General features: G+C 42.4%; 2 protein-coding genes and 1 long non-coding RNA gene across 7 annotated transcripts; 2 read left to right on the forward strand and 1 right to left on the reverse strand.

The window, feature by feature from the left end:
- Nucleotides 1-24: 24 nt before the first annotated feature.
- Nucleotides 25-8,897, reverse strand: LOC132471215 (uncharacterized). 4 transcript variants are annotated; one of them, XM_060070334.1, is made up of 5 exons: nt 8,570-8,897; nt 6,870-6,973; nt 4,345-4,423; nt 1,727-3,896; nt 25-1,578 (listed from the first exon to the last, which is right to left on the reverse strand). In XM_060070334.1, the coding sequence occupies exons 1-5, from the start codon at nt 8,652-8,654 to the stop codon at nt 1,476-1,478; spliced, it is 2,541 nt and encodes an 846-aa protein (XP_059926317.1). In that variant the 5' UTR covers nt 8,655-8,897; the 3' UTR covers nt 25-1,475. The 4 variants fall into 4 exon arrangements, with proteins under 4 accessions (XP_059926317.1, XP_059926316.1, XP_059926319.1 ...); XM_060070333.1 differs by having other exon boundaries at nt 25-1,581; nt 8,570-8,893; XM_060070336.1 differs by lacking the exon at nt 8,570-8,897 and having other exon boundaries at nt 25-1,581; nt 1,727-3,893; nt 4,330-4,423; nt 6,870-6,939.
- Nucleotides 8,898-11,374: 2,477 nt separating this feature from the next.
- Nucleotides 11,375-12,536, forward strand: LOC132470669 (uncharacterized). Its single transcript, XR_009528683.1, has 2 exons — nt 11,375-11,891; nt 12,179-12,536. It is a non-coding gene; the product is annotated as an uncharacterized LOC132470669 (long non-coding RNA).
- A 283-nt stretch (nt 12,537-12,819) lies between these two features.
- Nucleotides 12,820-16,195, forward strand: si:ch211-103a14.5 (guanylyl cyclase-activating protein 1). 2 transcript variants are annotated; one of them, XM_060069471.1, is made up of 4 exons: nt 12,820-13,209; nt 14,217-14,366; nt 14,641-14,731; nt 15,185-16,195. In XM_060069471.1, exons 1-4 carry the CDS (start codon nt 12,874-12,876, stop codon nt 15,304-15,306), a joined length of 699 nt encoding a protein of 232 aa, XP_059925454.1. In that variant the 5' UTR covers nt 12,820-12,873; the 3' UTR covers nt 15,307-16,195. The 2 variants fall into 2 exon arrangements, with proteins under 2 accessions (XP_059925454.1, XP_059925455.1); XM_060069472.1 differs by lacking the exon at nt 12,820-13,209 and adding an exon at nt 13,298-13,450.
- The last annotated feature ends 758 nt before the right edge of the window (nt 16,196-16,953 follow it).

Here is a 16,953-nt window from a genome sequence, read left to right on the forward strand (position 1 = left end):
ATTATAGGAGTTGATGCATGCCATTGCATGCTTAACTGGCTGATATGGTTACCTGGAACCTGCTGACTAAGCGACGTTGCAACACTCCTGCCCTCTGCTCATTAGAACTGAGCTGAATGGGGCTTTTACAGTGAAGCCAGCAGGGTTCTCCTTTGAAGTGGAAGTTTAAATCAACAATACACTGGCAGGACATGACTTGAATGAATTAAAGCAGCAAACACTTGACTTTTAGAAGGCAGGCTGTTTCCTTTAACCCTTACTGGTTCAGCCGAGTTGATGTCCATTGCTATGGAGCGCAAGCGGGCAGTTAGGGTCATCGCAAGGTTGCATATAATCCCATAAAGCAATGTTTTCATTACTGTTAATCCTCTGTTGTACAAAGATTTAGACCACTTACTTGGTACTATAGTATACTATGATGGCTTGGTATTAACAGCTCATATGTGATACAATACTAATTGGTAGTTCCCAACTGGTTGTTCCAATAAAAAAAATTTATACAAAAATAATGAAATTGCATATTTGAGGAGAAATTGAGAAGCAACTGAAATATTGGAGAGAATGTGAGAAGATTGGGTCGGGCATTTGCTCAAGGATGCCTACAGGATTTAACCCAGTTCCCATAGACTGGAGTGTTATGGTGTAACACAGTTGCCTCTACATAATGTATGCAAAGTTACCAGATGAGAAAGTAACCCAAAGAGAATAATGTCTCAGGCTTACTACCTTAATTAGCACTTCTAAGGTTGCAATGAGCAATCTGGTTGACAATTTAAAGGTTTTAATTTTAAGTTTAATTTACAGACTTTGTTATGTTGGTTAGTATTTGGTCCATTCTTTCAATATATATATTTACAGTTCAGACAGTTACTGCTACAATAAGCATTCAAATAGATATACTACTCTTGTATATCCGCTCTCAATATTGGCACGTGCAACACAAACAATCAGAAGCTTTTCTGATTTCTTCATTACACAAACATAAACATCAATTTGATGTACATTTGAAAACATTGGTAGATAAAAAACAAGAGCTTATTTTACTACTGTAGAACGTATAACTTTTGCACATCATATCATAACAATGATATCTTATCATTAAATGAATCAATCCTGTCCCTCATCTAGAAAATTGGTTATAAAGTCCCGTGGACTAAATAATAATTCATTTGTTACACAACATTAATGATTTACAATCTAATTATGTAACAACTGCATTGACCTTTGAAGCCTGAAAGAATATAGCAGTACTTATCCATTATGCAGCATTCCATATTGATAAATACTATGGAACATATCAACATTTTCAATCAAGACCGTGTTTAAATAACATCAACCAAAAGCAAAATAAAGTTTGTGGTAACAAGGCAGTAATGAACTTTGGTACTGATAAAAATGCAACAACCAGTGGCCACTGATGCCAGTCAAATTTGGTCCACACATTGCTTTTTGTCTTTAAAGAATATGTTGCATATTTATAGAGCTTGTGCAGGCTCCCCTTTACTCACAACGGTAATGGGTTGTTTGGTTCCAGGACGCACTGTGATCGTCATACCATGTTGCTTTGACTTTGTCTCGCTGCTGAAAGAAAAAAGAAAGGAAAACACCATGATTATTATAAGTTATTGAAATCATTCATATTATATATATATATATATATATATATATATATATCAACCTCAACTTCTCGATGTGAACTCGTCACTGCAAAACAAAGGAACCTTACCTGGAGGCTGAGGCGTTGTCCTGTTGTTTTTTGGCCACTTTAGTTTCCAACTCCCGCATGTCCAGGCTGGCGTTTTTAGTAGGAAGCATATAGTTCTTGTTATTCTGTGGCGTGGTTCTGGGAGTAAACGGGATCATTGTGTCCTCGTCAGACATGGGGGAACCCCATTCGTCGTTGCTGGACTCCATCTCTCTCTTTGGGCTAATTTTGCTGTCCATCTCCTTCATCTTCTTCTGCAAAATGCTTAAGAGTGTGGCCTGGCTCTCTGAGACATCGGGCAGCGGCTTCTGGACGGGCAGCCGAGGCAAGGTCTGGTACACCAGTGGTTTCACATCTGGGACCGGAGCTGGAGCCGGAGGCGGAGGCGGGGACAGAGCGGGTGCTGCGGATTTAGGTTTGGGAGGAGGCGCCGGGGTTGGAGCCTGGGAAGGAGCAGGTGAAGCTGGTTTGGGTGGAGGAGCCGGAGCAGCATAAACAGGTTTTATTATTGATACTGGTGCCTTCTTTTTCGGAGGATCAGGTGGAGGAAAGTCCGGAGGTAAATCCATAATGTCATTGAAATTAAAGTTGGAAAACTCTGGTGGCGGAGGGAGCAATGTCATGGGTGTTTCTGGCGGATTGGCCTCACTCTTTCTGTAGTCGAGTGACGGGCTGGCTTGCTTGACCTCTTGCTTCTCAGAGGCTAGTCTGCCCAACGACGGGGATGTCCCCGCTGTTGACGACCCACCGAAAGCTGGAGTGCTGGGTGCAGCTGGACTCCGGGCCGATGGAGGGGCGAGGTGGAGCGGTTGGGTTTGTGCTGTTGACATGGGCCCTGCAGCACTGTAAGTTGACCGTGAGTCCTCTTCTAGTCCATTCTCATGGGTCGTTGTGGAAATTGAGTTTGACCTTGGTGTGACAACAAAGGAGTTTGGAGAAGAGTGTCTGTGCTTAAAACTAGTCTTGGGTGATCTGTGTTTCTCCCTTTCCTTTGCTGCTTGCAACAGGGCGAAGGGAGAAGTTGAGGACCCACTTGTTTCAGGTCCCTTTAAGTTCCGCAGTTTGCGATCTATTAGGGGGCTGTAATTGCCCTTGTGACTGACTTTGAAGAGATCTTGAGTTGAAAGTTCTTTACTCGACTTTGTTGATACTGGAGGAAGAGATGGGGCAAGGTCCTTTTCCTGTAGGCTTGAAATAACAGGTTTAGCCTCAGGCTTAGGTTGCGACTGTGCCGTCTTTGCTGTGATGTTAGCTTGAGGGTTCATCTTGGGTTCTCTGTCCAGCTGGGTTTCAGCAGGGCCAGCACCACGGCTTGGTGTGGATGGGGGAGTAGGTGAGGCTTTTCCATCTACCTGGACAGCATCGGGACTAGAGGGTTGTAAGAGCAAGATCGGCTTTGGTCTTGGGTCAAAGTCCCCCTGCCCACTGACAATGGAGGTTTTGGGAGCATTGTAAAGTTTAGCATTATTCTGGGGATTGAAACTGGAGGGGGTGTTCATCTGGTGGGAGGCAGCAGGAGGGTATGGCTCGACGAACGCGTCGGCCCCAGCGATCGAGGACAACCGAGTGGGCTTTGGGGGCGGTGCCTTCCCTGGTTTCTTTGGCTTTTCAGAAGGGGGTTTGGGTGGTGCAAATCTTGGGCAATCGGGGAGCTCTGGAACCACGCCTGGTGGTGGTGTGGAAATCGGGGTGGAGGCACTGGAGTAAGTTGACGGAGGCTTCGGAGGAGTCATGGGGGGGGGTCTTAGCAAGGTGAGGTCCTGCAATGCTGGTGGCTCTGAAGGAGGTTTTGGAGGAGTCATAGGTGGGGGTCTTAGCAAGGTGAGGTCCTGCAATGCTGGTGGCTCTGAAGGAGGTTTTGGAAGAGTCATAGGTGGGGGTCTTAGCAAGGTGAGGTCCTGCAATGCTGGTGGCTCTGAAGGAGGTTTTGGAAGAGTCATAGGTGGGGGTCTTAGCAAGGTGAGATCCTGCAATGCTGGTGGCTCTGAAGGGGGTTTTGGAGGAGGCATACTAGGCCGCTGAATCATTGCCCTGTTAGGGCTGTCTAGTTCCCCCATGAAATCAGGTGGAGGGAGGATAAACTGTGTGGGTGGGGGTGGGGGCGCCACAGAAGGCGGAGGGGGAACGAAAATGTTCCCCTCAATAGGATCGTTCAAAGATGTAGCCGATCCAATGGACAGTCGATCCCCTTCTGCAAAACAAGACAGAAAACATTGTAGTTGTATAGCCTAGGACTATAAGCACTGCATGCAATAAGCTTGTCGAAAAACAAACATGAAGGCATTTTTATTTTAAATGCAAACTTTTATGCACATTTTAACGTCAACATTAAATAGAGGGGTTAATTATGAGCATTCAAACAATGTCTTTATTGCAAAGACGTAAATTATGGAAACTGTTAGCATGCAGCGATCACAAAGATGGGTGCATGACATCCTATTATTATATTATTTTAATAACATGCATTCACTCCACTACTTTGTTAATCCATTTGCGGGCCAGCTTGGACACAATTGAAACATAAAGTAAATTGGGAAAGAGTCTGAGGAAACTTTTTTCTGCACTATATTTCAACTCTATATGGACGCAATCTCTGTGACGGTGCTGAAGTGGGATTGGTCAACCAGGTTAACCCTCACCCTTAAGTCCGTTGAACGTAGAGAAGATAGGGACCGTCGGGGTCGGAACCGCAACCCCATAAACACTTTCAGACGAGGACTGTTGGGGAAAAAAGAATGGACAATTAGCCTCCGGGATATATCTAACAGTTTAAACAAACACAGGAGAAGTCAGCCAGAAGTGGTTCTGCTCTACCGGCTGCTAGAACGTATTGTGAACAAACCAGTTCTTAGTGACAAGCCTTTGTGACGAGCCAAGACTGATACCAAACATTCTTGGAAATAGTTCAGCATTTCTCTTGGAGACGTATAAGATTGCATCAGTTGTTGAATCCTTCAACCCGCTGTCTGTCATCCGATTGGATGTATCAGCTTCTTACACGGATTTTAGTTATGCAAAAGTTATATCACTTATCGCTTATTACTTTTTCCTTGTGACGAGACGCAAGTTCATCCTTACAAAAAGATGTAACGCTGTTATTACAAAGCTATAGCCTCTCATTTTGCAGTTGATGTAATTGTAATAGCATAACTTTTAATCATCAGTCTTAGTCACACCTTTTTGAACAAGGAAAGGGAGGGGAGGAAACACCTTGTATTCGCGTCACAGGGAGTGTTGAACGCACGTTCAAGTAATAAAATGATATGCTGTCATTTAAGAGACATCTGCGTGTGTGTGTGTGTGTGTGTGTGTGTGTGTGTGTGTGTGTGTGTGTGTGTGTGTGTGTGTGTGTGTGTGTGTGTGTGTGTGTAGAAGGGAGAATCAGAAGGACAATTAATAAGAGTAGGAGTTTGTGTTCTAGTCACCACTATAAATAATCACAGACATTGTTGACTCAATAGAGGTACAACAGAATAAACATGCTATAAGTCCTTCTGAAGGGCAGTTTAAACAGAATATTCAAGCTAGCTTCCTCTCACAATTAGAGATTTGACGCGATAATCTGGAAATGACAACGACGTGTCATCGATCACTAAAGATCATGATAGTAGGCAGTTTCACATGTCCTTACTAAGGTTGTTGCTTATGTAATAATGTCATCAAAACAGAAACAGTGAATCAGTTACATCAATTATTGGATAAGAACATATTTTTTCCAAGTAAACAATGACAATCAGTACTAAATGCAGTACATTTGTCCTGCATTAGACTGAAAGTGGTTAAGAGATAAACTATCTATCTGTAGTCTTTTAATAATGGGAACAGAATCACAACAAACTCAAACAACATTGATGACTCAATACCGGATTTGAGTCATTTTGCACAACGAGCGTTGCCTTTGTTTTGATTGGCAGAGACTGGAAGTTGTTGAAAGCCGGCTTTCAAAAATGGAAAAAAAACTGGGGAAGGGTAGAGTGTTCAATTCATAAATCATTCATTTATTGTTCACCGGATTTGTTCTCCCTATCAGTGCAAATCTAAGAACGATTCTGGTTGCTTAGTTGCCCTGTCGATTAGCATATATAATTCAAACAGACCCAACCCCTCATCAGGTCGTCCACGATGGTGTGAACCCCGTTATCATAGCTCAATAATAATACAATTCCTGTCTAATACAGACGGTACGGCAGTTTGCACTGATTTGCAGGCAGCACAACAGAAACTGCGGCGGCTGCATACTTTTTCATTTGCGAAAAAACCAAAAGGTTTCAAGTAAATCCCATTCACTCGAAGATGACAAGTGTGAAGTGCTAATCCATATCTGCCACGCCTCAGACGGAATTGCTGTCAATCATACGATGCGACGGTCCTAGCGACGGAATGCGCGTTTCACAAGGGAGCGGAGGGGCGTGTCGTCACACACACGCCATATCAAACCCAGTTTGATTTCTTTTATGGATTTTTCGACGTTGACTCAGGCCTGGCCATGGTTGCTTGGAGCCCTGCGTTGTTCTGGGGTGTGGCGGGCACGACGCATGCCACAAAGGCAGCACACAGAGTACTCTCCGCATGCGGGGTGTGTGCCACGACAACACAGAAGGAGGGAACGGCCAGAGGTTTACAGCCCAATGGCCGAAACCATTTAAATGAGTCGGCGTGGTAACAGTGATTCATGGTCGAGTACACCTCGAGTCCCGTGGAGAAATCGAAGTCATGTGTCACGACGATCATTTAGAAAGAGAATTTAGAGAGAGAATGCCCTATTGGCTTTTGCATGGTAAAGGGAAAGGTTAACATGAGGGTTTGGGTTAAGTGTTGAAGGAAGTAGAAGGCCTATCTTAGAAACAAAATTATGAGGCTCCCTATTTGTAGTTCTGTTGAAAACACCAAGACACACAGGTTCATGTATTGGGCAGCGTTTTTCACACGCAATCAAAATGTTGATGTCAGAAGATTAGAATGTGGCCGTAATAGTCCTTCCAGAAACCCGTCCTAATCATTGATTCATAGGTAGATAATGTTGGTACACTAGTACAATGGAATGCAGTCACCTGTTAGTGTTACTTCTCAGCTATAACCCAGACTTGAAGCAACAGGGCCGTTTATTAAAGAGTTGTGAATGTTTAACATGAGGCAACAAAGCTGTTTGCTTAAGTTAGCTTACGGTGTGGTGTTTGACAGTGGGTCGGGGGCGTACTTTGGCCGTGCCCGTGTCGGGGATGGCCGACGAATCCGACATCAGATCCATGTTCTGTGAAAGGCCGTTCTCTGAAAGGACAAACAGAACCATTCACTTTATTTTGTTTGCTCAATGAGCTGGAAATCGGGGTAAGATTACAGTTTAGAATAAGATTTGAGATTGGGTTTAATGACAGAAACAGGAAAGACAAATTGTGAGAATCAGTTGGCTTTACTTTCAAAGCTAAGTTTCATTAGCTTAGCTGGGGGTTACCAGAGACTTCAATTGGTTTCCTCGCATGCACGCCAGTAACAACGTCCTGTCAAACTGTCTATTGTTCCTTACTCAAGTACTACTATAGTCCTCCAAAGGTAGTTTTCCAGTTGACGACAAAGTGATTAAAGTGAGATTAGTGTGATCGGCTTTCATTTAATGACCCATTCAATTTGTTAACCTTTGTATCAGTTCTCACCCAGCTTTAGCATCTTTACATTACCATGAGTACAATTAAACAGCTTCTGGAAGTAACCAATTACAGAAAGAGGCTGTGTCAGCCTGAGGTCATTTAAAGACTTTTGACCCCAAATACTCAGCACCCTCTGTGTTCAACACCTGTTCATCATGGGGTCGTTGTGGTTCCTTAGAGAAAGTGTCTCAAGCAATTACACTCTTGTTTGTCACGTTGCAATGTCAAGCCTGCTGCTTTTGAGTAACTGTTGAGAGACAGGTCACGTCTGAGTATTTACATGCTTCTTTGATACTATAATAATCGGTTTTGTGCTAGATAATAAAGAAATCAGGGCACTTATGTTAAAAGATCTATGTTATCATGTCATGTTTGGTGAGCATAGCCTACATAACAGGCCTACATTCATATGTTGTTGAATTGCCTATTCAACAGACAAATGGAAAAATACAGAGAAGTCAGTTAAGTTGTTACATTATAAAAGTCATATTTGGTGAGTGCTCCATGTCGATCTTTGGTCAAGATCATTTCTAATGTAAACATAACATTGAACATAAAATCATTTCCACATGACTGGCCTAATGTAAGCCTATCTAGTCACAAAACAATCTCCATCCTACTCTTGTCAGAGCCAACAAACTGCCGGTTCTTGCTCCATTCACCAGTCTTTATACTCCAGTTAAAGGGTGGATCTAGACCAGGAAACAAATCACTCTAAAATAGGGAATGGCTGTCATATACATAAATTTAAATACAGCCCGCCTGTCTGCTTTGGATAGCAAATATTTCTGACTGTGAAGTCGTATATATATGAAATTCTAGTTCTAATCAACTCACCTTCAAAATAGTGTCACGGAGCATTAAAAAAATGAAATGGACCGTGGGACCGACTAAACCCTAACCGGCTCATGTTACCTGTAACATTCTGGACAACTCGTTACTCACTTTGTTGATTGCTACTTGTCATTTAGAGAAGCAACCCTCAGAGAGATGAGAAGCATGCTAGACATGTCACCGCTTTATGGATGTAGTTGAGGTTGTTCCAGACGGGTTTTTAAGGCTTTTAAAGGCTCAGGGTTCGTGTAGATAAGCGATACCTTACGGCGCGGTTTATGTTAACTTCAAAAGCGCTCAAGGGTTCAGATTAAAAATTGTGGATTCAGCCCTAACATGTCTATAACCGTCCATCTGTGAAAGTGTAAAAGGTTAGTGTACTCACCCATCGTCTGGATCTTAACAGGGTTGTTGGTGTCGAAAAGGGATTGCTTCTTTCGACCCAAAAAATGCAACGTTCCCTTCTTCATGATTATTAAAGTAAAGGTCTTACGTTAAATATGAATTGTTTATGAATATGAAAAAATACGTGCAGGCCTACCTAACGCATTTTTTTGTTAAATCGTGTTCCCTTGCTTGGAAGAATAAACCATGAGCTCCACGGAGTTGTAGACGACAGGTGCACAGGCGGACAGGCTGAACTCGACTCCAGTGATTTGATGAAAACTTTTAGAGAAAATGGAGTTGATCCCGCCTCCGGGTCTGTCAGCGTCAGCCCTCTCGTTACGTGAGCAGGTGAGGCCCCGCTGTCTGGCAGGCGCACGCCTTTTATAAGGGGCCAATTAAGGTAACAAGAACACCTGTAGATCAGACATGTTAAGGAATAGGCTGTACTGTTTGAAACGATTGTGTTTTAAGTAGATAGGCGAGGGGCTTAAAAGCGCTGGTAGCACTTTAGAATGAATAGTGAATAGCCTACATAATTCTAAAGCATTGTTCCGACGTGGATCATGAGTAAACAATTAATAAACAACTATCAATATGATAATAAGATGGCTTAATGGTTTTTAAAATAATTAATGTAACGTAAGTTAATGATTTACAAACTATTTACATTAGACCTAAATAATTGTTTATAAACATTGAATAACGCTGGAATACATTCAAGATGCTTACTGATGGGTATTAATGGAGGTACAATGCTTTACAAATGATGAATTCACTGGGAATTCATTGTTATTAATGCCTCAATGTTATTCTAAAATGCTACCAGAGGCCCAAGTTATCAAGTAGCATATATATCCCAAAAAAAATAATAGTAATTAAGAATTACACTGTTACAAGTTTTGAACATCAACAGAAGTAATTACTAGTGTGTATTCCTAATCAGTGTGTATGTAGGTATGTTAAACATGTGTGTCTTATTACCAGCAGCCTCATCCCATGTTGTTAGGATTGTTAAAAACCGCTATTCTCTCTGTGGTCCAAATTAAGGTTTTTGTCTGATCATAGATTTCTGTTATGACCGTCCTGTTGACAGCCAGCACACTGCAAAGACGCAGTCGAGGAGCCTCATCTCAAGAGGATCAAAAATCCTCTAAGCTCTTAGTGGGCCGACCCATAAGACCCCACGACAACAACCACCCAGCTCTGCCTGGGTCTAATGTGACCTCTGCTCAGTCCAGCCAACCTCAGCCAAAGAGTGCCTTGTTACAGGAGACAAACACCATACAAATAGAAGCTGTTTATTACAATTATTAGAATAATAACAACCATAATAATACATAATGATAATAATCATAATGTTAATAACAACAATGATAATAACAATAATAATGTATATTATTTAGAGCTGTCCGTTAAACGCGTTATTAACGGCGTTAACGCAAAGCAATTTTAACGGCGTTAAAAAAATTATCGCGCGATTAACGTAATTGTTTTATTTAAAAAAATAAAAAATTCTTTGGCTCAAAACAAAGAAGCAGTAGCCTGACTGCTATGTTCAAATGACATTTGTTCAAAGCAGTCGTTTAATTGCACTATAGGCTCTTTTTTTGTATCGTCCTGTTTTGATCAGTATATGCCAATGTTGTTATCAATAAAAAATCATTTGCACAAGGCAAGCCGATGCACTTCACCATGTTGATAAGAGAATTAAAATGAGAAGAATTATGTGACAAAAAAATCAAGGGATATTTCGCATAGAAAAATAATTTGCGATTAATCGTGAGTTAACTATGACATTAATGCGATTAATCACGATTAAATATTTTAATCGCTTGACAGCTCTATCACAATTCTTTGTTATTTGTCTTCACATATGAATTGAGTGGTATCATAGTAGTCGATACTAAATTGTACACATCCTGGTTGGTAAGCTTGATGCAGTGAATGAATTGGTTACCATGGATATGAAACTATCTTCGAGGGCTTAACATTGAAGGAGTGAACTTGAACCTTCCTCTAGCTTGATGTTATGTAATGCCCGAGGACGGCAATGAACAAGGGTTGCTTTTATTTTTTCCCTCTAGGGTTTGTTTCGGTGAGGCAGGTGAAGTGATGTGATGTTCTCCTCCGCCTCCACCTCCAACTGGTTGGAGACTAACTGGACTGGTCGGGCCTGTTCCACTGTGTGGGAATCCACCATGCCCTGTTAATGTCAGGGAAGAAATGCTCAGAATGTCCTGGCAAGGCCCTCCCCCCCCCCCCCCCCCCCCTCGCCTGTGCTTCACCCGTAGCCGGTTCACAGCAGGCCTCACTGCCTCTCTCTGTAGCCTGGCTTCAGGCGTGCACATGCTGCACCAAGCAGGAATAACTGTCTTAGAGCATGTATCAATGTCATTAAATGCTGGAAATGCCTCAAGTACAATTGCTAATGTAAGTAGAAAGAAGTAGTAAGGCATAGATGGTTGTAATTTGGCCTGAGCCCACACAGAAGTCTAATGGTTTATAGCTTACTGAACTTATTCTGAATTGCAGCATTATTCTTCTTCAACAGTGTTATTAACACATTGTGAATAGTTCCGAAGGCATCAACTCACCCTTAATAAACGGTCTTATAAACCATTATCTCAGTATGTTGTAAATATTATTTGCTGGTTATGAATTGCTTACTATTCATGTATTCATGCAGGGTATAATGCTTTGCAATTGATGAATTCACTGTAAATTCCTTAAATGTTGTGAGGGGAGTCCTCGTCTAAGAGTTGATACTACGCACAACTAGGGGAAAAGGCCGACTCGTGTTTGTGGTGCCACATGAAAGCAGTGGATGTTTTCCTAGATTTGATCTCGTCTCGTCACCCTGTTTGTAGTCGAAACACTCTCTGAGCACAGAGATAGAGATCACACCTTAGGTAGAAAGTTCATTCGCACATGAGGGACCTAACACTTCCCCCGAGCTGTTTCTGCCAGATTGTTCTGAGTCACCTTATTGTTCGACCAAATAGAAATCCGATCTGTTAATTTGCTTTAATTCAGGGACTCTAGTATGAAAGTTCTAAAGGTGAACATTGAAATTCAACAAGGAAGCCCAGAGAACACTGCTATGACATCATAAAGGCCCCTGTCTTGTTCAGGTCAAGACTCTGATTCCAAAGGCTATTAAAGAACTGTCCACACACACGATATAGTTCACAGTCAGCTGAACTTTGCCCAGGAACATCGAGAGGGACTGCTGAAGAGTACAGGGGATTTCCACAAGCACATTGCGGTCACTCACTCCAATGGCTTCCACAGCAGACAGAAAGGCTCAAAGCAGACCTAAGGTAACTCGATGAGTGACGTTCTCAAGGAAAACTAGAAACAGGACCGCAGAGAAGGTTGGAGGATCCAGTCACATTTTTGATGGGGACTTCCCAGCTAAAATCACTTGATCATTACAATCATATTAGTTAAGTGAAACAGATAAAGGATGTGGTTTTCTTACGTTTCAAATCAGTTTGTCCCCTCATCGTCAATGTGAGGATGATGGTTGACCCATACCAATGTTTTCTTCCTCCATATAACCCTTTGAAATTCACCAATGTGTTTCCCGGTCTGTCTTTGCTAACAGATATGGATGAACCCGCTGAAGACCCTGGTTCCCGTCAACGCCAGCCGAATGAAGGTGGTGGACAAACAGATTGATGTCCTGGTTTTCTCTTGGAGGATGGCTCAACTAAAACAAGCTGGGAGGGTTCCCTTGCCCCAAATCAGACCACAGACCACCTCCCCCTCGCTCCCAGTACCACTGCAATGGTCTGATCAGCCTTCCAACTCCCTGCTCCCCTTCTATACAGCGCTGAAACCCACCTTCGGGTGCCGTTTCTCCTGGGATACGGACCATAAGATTCGCTCTTCTGGCATTGATGCTAAAAAGCCGTGAGCTGGCGGAGTAATCAGCGTTGCAAAATAAAAGCGTGCACAATCTCTCATGTTGTTTCAAATGTATTCCCATTCTTACAATCAATTATGCTTTCACGTGTTAATTAATATATAAGATCATTTACGGTGCATCACATAAAATGGCGATCTGTCTTGCTGTGACATCGATTTGGTTGTCACTGTCAGCACATTTGAATAGCATTGTTTAAAGCTGCATTAACAGTGCCACTGTTTGATTTGCATACTGTGAGCATCTTCTACTGTTACTGGTATAGGCTCTGGGGTTGGCGCTCTATAGATACACAATCTCATAGCGCTTGCAGGCTTTAAAGAAGATTACCAATGTCTTACAAACGCTTCCGGTGAGCTGATTGGCTGAGGTTGATGCTTGCAGTCCCAAGTCGTCTACGCTGTCTCTTGTTTACCTCCATACTTTTTGGGATTGTCCTGGACGGGACACACAGTGGCCATTTGTACATTTTGTGTTCGGGTTTCCTTTTTTTGGAGGATTGGAGAGTAAACATGGGAAACACCGAAGGGGCAACACTGGAGGACATAACCGCCTGCGAGAGTTACCAGTGGTACAGGAAATTCATGACAGAGTGCCCGTCTGGACTGCTCACCTACTATGAATTCAAGAAGTTCTTTGGCCTGAAGAACCTGTCTGAGTCATCAGATGCCTACGCCAGGTCCATGTTTTCAGCGTTTGACATGAACAATGTAAGCTTGTGCAATTTGTAACCTTTATCGACTCTTTAGGGATTTGGCAGGAGGCTTTTATTTTCATAAAGTGACCCTTTGCTCACCTTTGGAGTGTTTGGTTACACAGCGTTGGCGGGGGGGGGTCCACGGCTGAGGGACGCCTCGGGCTCAGGTAGACTGTGGACAGTGGGGTTAGAACCCAGAGGTTGGAGGGTTGGAGACAGGCGCCTTAACCTCTGGATGATCCTGCCAACTTTAGGTACTTTAACTCTAAAGAAACTCCAAACTTTTAAGAAATGGGTTAAAATTGTTCGGGAGATTGTGTTGACTAATCTGCAATCCATGCAAAGATGTGAACTATTGAAAATAGGGGAAGAAGGTAGCCTAGCCATAACAATAACAACTTGCAATGCTTATAACACATTATGTCCAAATGACCATTATCTGAGAAGATAATGGCTTCTCATATCTTATTATAAGGGGGATGTGCGAAAAGAAACCAATTCTTCTAACTGCAAATACGGTTTCACCATTTTAAGTCTCATCATTTTCTCACCATTACATGTCATGTGCTATGTTGTGATCTATGTAGAGGGGACTTAAGCCAATCAGAAGGGGTTTATCCCACTTACTCCTGGCCAACCAACCTAAACATGGAGAGAACTGGAGATGACCTGTGCATTCAGATTATGTAAACATGCAGTTAAAAACCTAGCCATGGTGATATATTTGATATTATTCACAGAGTTCTGGATTATTAAATCCATGCTCATGAATTGTAATCATGTATTATTAGATTCATTTTGATGATTTAACTTGAAACATGCAAAGTTACATGTTTACTTATTGTGTGTGTAGCCTACCTCAACAATACTGATGTTGTGGTTGTGTGTGTGTGTGTGTGTGTGTGTGTGTGTGTGTGTGTGTGTGTGTGTGTGTGTGTGTGTGTGTGTGTGTGTGTGTGTGTGTGTGTGTGTGTGTGTGTGTGTGTGTGTGTGTGTGTGTGTGTGTGTGTGTGTTTAAAGGATGGCTGCATGGACTTCATGGAGTACGTTGCCGCTCTTAGCCTGGTGTTGAAGGGAGAGGTCCAGCAGAAGCTCCGTTGGTACTTCAAACTGTATGACGTCGACGGCAGCGGGTGCATTAACCGCGATGAGCTGCTGCTTATCATTACGGTAAGCATGAGCTTTACCGCCATCATAGAGGGAGAGCCCCCTGAGAGCGTGGATGCTTATGACAAACGGGATGCCCTATGTTTGTTTAGGGCATCCCGTGTCATAATCCGACCTAACTCATATAAAGCATGGTGGGGGGAGGATGCGTGGGACTCCCATGGGTCCCGTAAGGTCTGCCCTGCACTTGACTGACATCTAGTGGTGCAACGTGATACCGCGACATGGTAGGCTGTAGTGCGTATTTTTTAATGGGACTTTTCTTTGCCTCGCGTAGTCTATCCGCGCCATCAATGGAACGCCCAACGAAGTGTCTGCAGAGGACTTCGCAGACATGGTGTTCGACAAGATTGACACCAACGGCGACGGTGAGGCTAGATTCTCCTTTTGCCTGTTACAATGTTTCATTCAGTAAATATCTTCCGAATCTTCACAAAATAATGCAAAGGATGTTTGCAAACAAGTCTGCTGTCTATTTAACGCACTTGTACAATTGGAATACAAGCATCAATGAGACCTCTTTTTTTGTACACGTCTTTAATATCCATACAGTTTATATTCCAATTCAAACAAGGAATTCAAACAAGTATGGCACTCATTCACTTTCAATAAACACCGGCCAAACTAAAAGTCGGATATTTTTGGAGTAAAATATGAGTAAATAATTACGTAAAAACTGACTAGATGTCTACAGACACAAGTCTATTTTACTCTACAGGCCCATCTAGTCCAAATCCTAAAATATTGCATGTCTTATGTTTTTATATTGGCCAGTTCTGGTTTCTGCGTAAATACTCTTACTCATATGTCCATGTTTCCAGGTGAGCTGTCCTACGACGAGTTCATGGGCGGGATTCAGAATGACGAGATGCTGCTGAGAACCCTAACGCACAGTTTAGATCTCTCCCACATCGTCCAGAGGATCCAGGGAGACGTGCCCTAGCTAATTTGAATGCCTCATTGACTCCAAATAGACTACACATGTTGGCCTATATAGGCAACATGTAAAAGTGCCAACGTGGGATATATGCAGGAGTGTCTTTAGGACAAGCACATAGTGCTGGGCTCCATGAGAAGGAGGAGGAACATGTGTTAAAACCACTGTCACCTTTTCATGGTTTTGGGTTGACCAGGGATGACAATACATCCATCCGCAAAGCGTTCACTATCGTTTCTTGTTCAAGCAGTAACGTAAACATTGAAGTGCCTTGCAGTTTCTAGAATAATCTCGCCCTCGGTTGATTTGGTGCAATAAGTATGTAATCCATGGGAAAAGGCATTTGAATGTGCATCAACCATCAAGTATGTCCTAAACTTGACTCTGTATACTAAGAAATGTATACTGTAGTGAATGATTTGAATGTGTCTCAGGTAAGCCGACTAAAGAACACTTATGTTAAGACTGTATAAAGAAGAAATGGGTTTTTCCATGCTTATATGTTGTTTAAAAAAGGAGAGGATTGCAACATGTTGCGGTCCATCAGGCAAATGTACAAGTATGCTAAGTGGAAAGTGCAAATACTATTGGCTAAACTGACATGTCCAGACTTGATGCACTCAGGGTAAGGCCGACATGATAACATCACTGTAGGATTGTCAGGCTTGCAATGTTATTCGATTTTTTGTATAGGCCTTCTCCCAACCAATGCAATCAACTTAAATTATTTAAATAATGCAATTCTTTATTTATTATTAGTTTGAGAAGGTTCATTTTTGGAGAAATTGCCTGTTCAATGGAAAGTGCCATCAAATGTAACAAAATAGGTATTGAATGTAGGATATCTCTTATCCATTATATTGCTTGCTCATTAAACCTGAGCTATTGAAGCTTTTCGCTGAGGCCATCGTGTATGACGTTTGAAATGATGAAGGGGGCATCTTAATGGAACATCACCACGTTACATTGAAGCTTCCAACAAAGTGAGTTGAACCACATCTACATTTAAAATAGCAAAGCAGTTGGAAAAATTAGGTGGATTTTATTTTTTATAGCATGAATTATAGTCCTACATAAAACGTCAGAACCACTTTGAGTTCTGCCATAAGCAGTTCAGTTCAGTACCACAAACAAAAATAATAGAAAAATCTTTCACCACTTTTTTGATGCTGCGGTTTTCAAACTCCTGTGTGAAAACACAAACCATTATGTGGCCAAAAACCTGGAGAAAGGGAAAAAGTTCCTCTAGTCTAGACAGAAATAACTACAGAGGAAATTAAGAAATTCATAGGAATGTTGCTGTACATGTCAGTTTTGGACCTGCCGAAGATGAGCGACTTTTGGCGCAGGCAAAGCATCTTCAGTGTGCCATTCCCTGCCACCGCCATGTCCCGAGACAAGTTCATGGCCATTTTAGCTAACCTGCACATGAGTGACCCAGCTAAAAGTGAAAATTATGCGAAAAAGGGCACAGAGGATCATGACCACCTCCATCGTGTCAGACCTCTGATGGAAACTATTCAACTAAACTGCAAGGCCATCTACCACCCAAGACAGCACCTTGCAGTGAATGAGAGGATGGCTGGGACCAAGGCCAAGCCAACAAATTGGGGGCTGCTGAAGTTCTTTGTGCTTGCTGCAACAAATGGCTAC

The sequence above is a fragment of the Gadus macrocephalus genome, chromosome 13, assembly GCF_031168955.1.
Source record: "Gadus macrocephalus chromosome 13, ASM3116895v1".
Lineage (NCBI taxonomy): Eukaryota > Metazoa > Chordata > Actinopteri > Gadiformes > Gadidae > Gadus > Gadus macrocephalus.

What these genes read in the sequence shown, in the direction of transcription:
- LOC132471215 (XM_060070333.1), bottom strand. Translation starts at nt 8,654, where the DNA reads ATGAAGAAGGGAACGTTGCATTTTTTGGGTCGAAAGAAGCAATCCCTT. An exon ending in TGTTAAGATCCAGACGATGG is followed by an intron (nt 6,974 to 8,569) that starts GTGAGTACACTA and finishes TTGTCCTTTCAG; the next exon opens with AGAACGGCCTTTCACAGAAC. An exon ending in TACGTTCAACGGACTTAAGG is followed by an intron (nt 3,897 to 4,344) that starts GTGAGGGTTAAC and finishes CTTGTTTTGCAG; the next exon opens with AAGGGGATCGACTGTCCATT.
- si:ch211-103a14.5 (XM_060069471.1), top strand. Translation starts at nt 12,874, where the DNA reads ATGCTTGCAGTCCCAAGTCGTCTACGCTGTCTCTTGTTTACCTCCATA. An exon ending in CAGCGTTTGACATGAACAAT is followed by an intron (nt 13,210 to 14,216) that starts GTAAGCTTGTGC and finishes GTGTGTTTAAAG; the next exon opens with GATGGCTGCATGGACTTCAT. An exon ending in GATTGACACCAACGGCGACG is followed by an intron (nt 14,732 to 15,184) that starts GTGAGGCTAGAT and finishes CCATGTTTCCAG; the next exon opens with GTGAGCTGTCCTACGACGAG.